The 6,000-nt window shown below is 54.1% G+C and overlaps 1 protein-coding gene across 2 annotated transcripts in view; it reads right to left on the bottom strand.

The window, feature by feature from the left end:
• Positions 1–716: 716 nt before the first annotated feature.
• The window catches only part of GATA4 (GATA binding protein 4), a 49,616-nt gene continuing 44,332 nt past the window's right edge, over positions 717–6,000 (bottom strand). For both annotated transcript variants that reach the window (XM_027087975.1, XM_027087974.1), the window contains exons 4-6: positions 5,206–5,293; positions 3,512–3,639; positions 717–2,443 (exon numbers count right to left, since the gene is read on the bottom strand). In XM_027087975.1, coding sequence (XP_026943776.1) covers positions 2,261–2,443; positions 3,512–3,639; positions 5,206–5,293 — 399 coding nt within the window. In that variant the 3' untranslated portion in view covers positions 717–2,260. The remainder of the gene's footprint in view (positions 2,444–3,511; positions 3,640–5,205; positions 5,294–6,000) is intronic.

Here is a 6,000-nt window from a genome sequence, read left to right as displayed (position 1 = left end):
GGTCAAAGGCCGCCAGTTGCCCACTGGGTTTGGCATAAGCCAGCTGAGCGGCAGGAAGCTACTGCCAACAATTCTCAGTGGGGGTGGATTTGCCTGTCTGGGTTCCGTTCCCCAGGCCTTAGGGCCGCTCCCCTCAACCCTATCTCACTTTTAAGATGAAGCAATTAAGCAATTCTGTAGACTAAGAAAGTGAAGACAAAATGGACAAAGGAGAAATTTTCACCTTCTGTGCCACTGGCGTGGAGCACCACTAACCTCCTCCAGGGGCTTGTTTGGATCAAACCAGAAAGTAGGAGATGACAGAGCACGTCTAGTGCACGTCTCAAACCAGGAGGGCTGGAGAGACCACTGCCCTGCAGCTCTGCCTCATGCTCCAGCCACTGGTGTACCCGAGGGGAGGTCTAAAAATGCCCCCTTCGTTGGGAGGCAACTTCTGGGCCACAGGAAATTTAGTTAAGGGCTGGTCCAACCCTCTCCTAGGAAAGCAAGCCTAGAGGTTACCTGTCAAGGTCACAAGCTAGTCCTTGTCACTAGCCCCCGACACACACAGAGGAAGCCTCGGCCAACTGCCGAAAGGAATGAAGGGAGAAGCGATTCAGACGCAGCCTGTGAGCGGATCAGCAAAGGGGCCTCAGTGGCTCAGGGCCGCCTTGCAAAGGGCAGCAGCGAACCTCCCAGCAAAGACCTCAGAGGGAGGAGGAGAAGGGGAAGAGGAATACAGATAAATTTATTAGTTAAATACTGATTTTACAACCATTTCACCTTAAGACAACGTTAGCAGGTTTGTGGATTAAGGAAGGTATATGAAGGCGGCTTTCTTAGAAGAAAGCGATGTAAATGATTAAAACAGAACCTGGGTTTAAAGATACTCTCTGCTACCGCCAGGAGGATTTGGGCTGGGGGCTGGGTGTTTGGAGTAGCACAGAGGAAGGCCAGTCAGCTACATTCTGTTGGCAGCCAGGACACGGAAGGAAGCGTCTTCGTGAGCCCAGGGCCACGGGCAGCGACAGCAACGTGGAGAGGAGGCCGATTCCCAGCCCGCGAGAGTGGGAGGGCACCCCGCCCCCGGCCGCCCGCCCGGTGTCTTCTCATCACTCGTCGTCTCTTCCATGAGTTGTGTAGTGTTGGTTTGAAATTATGTTGAGAAGCCCCTAGCATTTGGCCTCCTGGACAAAAGACTGCTGCTGGAGAAAGGACGTGGGTGCAGGAGCTGTGCCCCTCGGATGCCCTCGGTCGTCAGTCCCGGCAACAGACGCGTCTCCGCGGAACCACGGCGCATGCGCAAATTCCAGGCTGACAACCCCGCCCCGCGCAGCGCAGCTCCAGGCCCGGCGATGGTGTCCACTAGACATCCTCTCCAGAAAGATCTCAAGTCTTGGATGAATGCTAGTCAAACTTGCTTCAGCACCAGAACCGTTTTTGTTCTTACTCAGGACCCCCCTGAGCGTGATGGGGTGGAAGAAGGATTTGGGGACGTGTTCAGGCTGCGGGCAGAGCTGAATCACCGAGAGCAGTGGAGGGGCGCTTATTTTCAAAGGCCTCGGGGATGAAGAGGAGGAGCGATTTTAGCCGCGGAAGGAACTTGCGTGGGAGGCAAAGTTGCCAGATTGCGAGTTTGCCGAAGCCACTCTGCGGTGGGAGAAGCGGCCCCTCCTCCATCTCCCCACGGAGCATGCGGTAACACTGGCCCTACCCCGTGTTTCTGGAGTCAAGATTCAGTATGAGGGATGCAGGTGTGCCGAGCCGGAAGGGGAGTGTTGGGCGAGGGCAGGACCCGCCGAGGGGCCAAGGCGTCCAAACACACGTCCATCAGATACCCTGATTCAGGCTGGAGCAGGGGCCCCGGCACCCTGCCCTCGGATCCCCCGTGCTGGGAACACCGTGCAAAAACCACCATTTCGGGCCACAGCGGTGGAAAGACAAGGGAGAAGGACATCTCGTCTCTTGTCAGGGGTGGTGAGGCAGAAAATGAGAAAGAGTCTGCAACTCCGTGGAAGGGGCTTAAGTGTGATCTGGCGAAGGGTGGGGGCTCTTCCAGATCAGAGTCTGCGCTGTCTCCAGTCCCCCACCTTGCAAAGCTATCCAATAAAATCCAGCGCCCCCTCCCCTAACCAAATCATTGACTTCAAGTTTCTTCCCAGTTGTTGTCTGGAGTCATTCCCAGACAGAGCAGGCCGGCCCCCGGGAGCCCAGAGCCTCATCTCTGCTGTCCTCCGAGTCCCAAGTCCATGCAGGAATCCAAGGAGGGAAGGAGGTGACATTATGCAGTGATTATGTCCCCGTGACTGTCAGCCAAGGCCAGGCTGTTCCAAGGGTCCTGCTTGGAGCTGGCCTGCGGTGACTGGTTGACAGAAGACGCATAACCTTGCGGAGAGAGCTTCAGGGCCGAGAGGACTGGGTGGATGGAGGACCCGTGGCCGGACATCGCGCTGACCGAGAACGTCTGAAAGTAATAAGATGTGGTCAATGGGATCCCTCCTGGGGCTCAGGAGGGGGTCTGGGCTGGAGAGGGGAGCCCCATTCCACAGCTGTGCCCAGGCTGGCTCCCACCCCAGGAAGGGGACGAGAGGACAGGGCCAAAGGAGAAGGGCAGGAGAGGCAGCACTCTGTCCCCCTGACCCCTGTGTGCTATGGGATACAGGGGGTCTGCGTGACTCGTCAGCTGCTTCTGAGCACTGACCCAGTAGCTTCGTGACTATTCTGGTTTCTCAGAAACCAGACCGCCTCTGACGGTCACACGAGGCATTTTCTACAGTCTTTTCACCATCAATCTCCATTTTCAGAAGGAAGCCATCCCCTCCCCGCCCCCCGCCCAGAAGGGGCTCCTGGCTCTCCTGGCCCCAGGGCACCAGCTTCTCTTCACCCTGACGGCAGAAGGCTCCTTAGGACTCGCCCGCCTCAAGTACAGGCGGAGAAGAGATCAGAGTTAGTGGGAGACCGTGACCAAGCTTGGGGGCATCCTGATCCCGGATGGGGGAACCACACAGGGAAGGGGCTAGAGGAGCAGGATTGCCATTGTATCTGACAGAGGGAAACGAGGGTCCTGCTGGCCCGTCTTCTGGACACACATGTGAAGCTGGACCCGCAGCCAACCCTCGTGACAATGGCATCCTGCCTGTGACCTCCTCACCAACCCCAGCCCGCCCGCCCTGCCCTCTGCAGCTTCTACACCTTTGCCCACGCCAGGAGGGGCCTCCTCCTCCCCTTCCTCCTGTTAAGATCTACCCACCCTCAAGGCCAAGGTCAAGCCACCCTTACTTAGGAGACAGACTGGCCTAGAAAGCCCCGCTCTGCCTCCCACACAGCGGCCGCACTCTGATTCCGGTTGTAGCAATGCTGTGTGCCAGCACACGGGTCCTGGCACAGAGGAACTGCTAAACGCGTGCATCACGGTCGTGTGTCCAAATCGCTGTAGCTTGATCAGATGTGCTGAAACATATCCTCGTGCAGACAGCTCCTCACCTCGGGCGGGAGCCTGGCTGCCTGGAGTCTACCCCCCAACGAGCAGTACCTGCGACAGGGAGCTGCCGTGCCCATAGTGGGATGAGAGCCCAGGCTCTGTCTTGATGGGACGCATCTCTTCCGCGCTGCTGCTGGAAGCGCTGGTGGTGGGAGGGAGGCTCTCACTGCCCGAGGGACCTGGAACAAGGCAGAGTCAGGACACCCAGCCCAGGGGCAGGGACAAACGGATGGCGGCCCTTGGAGACAGCCAGGGCAGATCCGCGCTAACGGCTTGTCTACATTTGCTGGGGAGAGAAGCAGGGTCCTTCCATCAGTGCAGGGCAACGGTTCTCACAATGAAGCAGAAGTAGCAGAATTTCAAGGGAACTTTTTCAGATGATAGGCTCACCACCGCTTATCCCAAATGCTTGGGGCTACGTGTGTCTCAGGATTCAAACTTTTGGATTTTAAAAAGGACAAAGACTGAGTATTAACAGAATACCTGCAGCGGGGTCTGGGACAACACCCCGTAATTAAATACATTAATAGTTGTACAGCAAAACATGGGAATATTCGCACATGGGATAACTGAAGACTGTAACTAGCCTGTGTCAGTTCAGATAACATTTTACTGCCAAATCTAGCTCCCTGGATTTGGAATTTCGGATAGGGGATTGTACACCTGAACCGACGCCTGCTCCCGCTGGGACGCCACCATGTAAAGAGATGAAGTTCCCCAGGGGAAGGTGCTGTTCGTATAAACAATGTGGAAGCAGGGAGAAAGGCCGAGGACCTGGTGTGAGCCAGTGAACGCTCTGCTAAGACGTGACTGCCAGAAGGAGCGAGCCACTGTCGAATCTGGAAAAGGAGAACTTTGGTCATGTTCTCAGCAGTGGAACAGGGAAACTTATCCGACTCTGTCAGGCCTTAGATTAGAAGATAAACTTTCCATCATATCAGCCGACTTAATTTCTCCACAACTGCCACATTTTCCAGTGAAATCTTTAATTTGACAGCGGTACTGAGGAGGGAGTGCTCTTGGTAGGGGACCCGAGTAGTCCTCATTCTGAAATCTAGAAATTGAGAAGGCAGAGTATATATTGAACAGAATATGGGCCCTGAAGTGAAAACTCTTGGGTTTAAATTCCAGCTCTACCCATTCACAGCTGTGTGACCCTTGTGATGTCATTGCCCTCTCTGAGCCTCAGCTTGCTCATTAGTAAAATGGAGATCATAAATGGGGTCTCATGGGGGTCTGTAAAGATCAATGAGATAATATTTGTGAAGGAGCTTGGCAAGGTACAGAGTACTACATGATGTTAATTATACACTGGCTTACAAATTAATGTTACAAATCAATCTGAACATGACTCACAGGACCCTGTCTTCCTGCACCCCACTGAGCCCAAAGCAAATTGAAAGAACTTGAGTTCCTGAGTGGCTGGAGCACCAGAGATGGAGGGACCGACTCATGTTCCTTTTTCCTCCAGGCCCTCAACCGGTCCAGCTGGACCTCTGCAGTCTTTGCAACTGGCAAAAACCAGGCCACGACATGAGTTGAGCCTGTTTTAAAAGCCCCCAATATGTTCCATGGTGATGTTACTTTTGCACGGGGTTATGCATTCTGTCCTGAACGGCCGGGGATGGACGATGCTATCATTACACCCTGGTAGCCTGGGCTGGCCCACCTGAGCACACACGATGCTCACACACTCTGAGAGCTACTGAGTTATTCATATAATTACACATCGATCTTTTTCTCACCTGCTGGTGTCTTCGATTTGTTAAGGTTCTTGGGCTTCCGTTTTCTGGTTTGAATCCCCTCTTTCCGCATCGCAAGAGGCCTGGGGACCTAGGGGGTCACAAGTCAATATATGTGGTTTTCCATTTGTACCTGACCCGTGACATTATTTACACACACACACACACACACACACACACACACACAAATACACAACGAGAAGACCAGATCTATGCAATTCCTCTACAAACCTTGGGGCTGAGACTGAGTGAATCAGGCCTGGAACTCCTGCTGAGCAAGAAATCAATTCTACCAAAAAAAAAAATGTGTTGAGCATGTCTATTCCATGCTGGGTATTATACTAAACTCTAGAGAAACAAAGACCTAAAGACACAGTCCCTTCTCTCCAGAGGTTCACAGTTGGGAAAGACAGACAGATAGAAGATAACCAGATTCATAGGTGATGAGGGAAAATAGAAAAGAAACACTGAACTGTGTCCCGGGCTGGGGGAGGGAAAGTGGCACATGGGCACATCAAGGCAGGCCTCCCTGAGGAGGTGATGCCTGGGTTGTAGGAGACTGTCAAGTCGATGAGGGGCAGACATTTCAAGCAGCAAGAACAGTACGTGCCAAAGCCGCTAACTGATCAGCCACACTGGGACACTGTGCGAGTGAAGAGGGGGTGCTACTAATAGCTATGCCGAGATCATGGGCACGCCCTGAGGCGGCCTGGAGAGTGGGGATGTAAAGTCACTCTACATGGAGCAGCTCTGCACCGTGCTGAGCCTGGCTGGGGCAAGTGGTGGTTTCCATGGGTG

The sequence above is a fragment of the Aethalodelphis obliquidens genome, unplaced genomic scaffold (assembly GCF_003676395.1).
Source record: "Aethalodelphis obliquidens isolate GAN/ISIS:26980383/991018 unplaced genomic scaffold, ASM367639v1 scaffold61, whole genome shotgun sequence".
NCBI classification, from domain to species: Eukaryota; Metazoa; Chordata; class Mammalia; order Artiodactyla; family Delphinidae; genus Aethalodelphis; species Aethalodelphis obliquidens.
The sequence above is the reverse complement of the archived record's forward strand: the minus strand, read 5'-3'. Positions and strand labels throughout refer to the sequence as shown.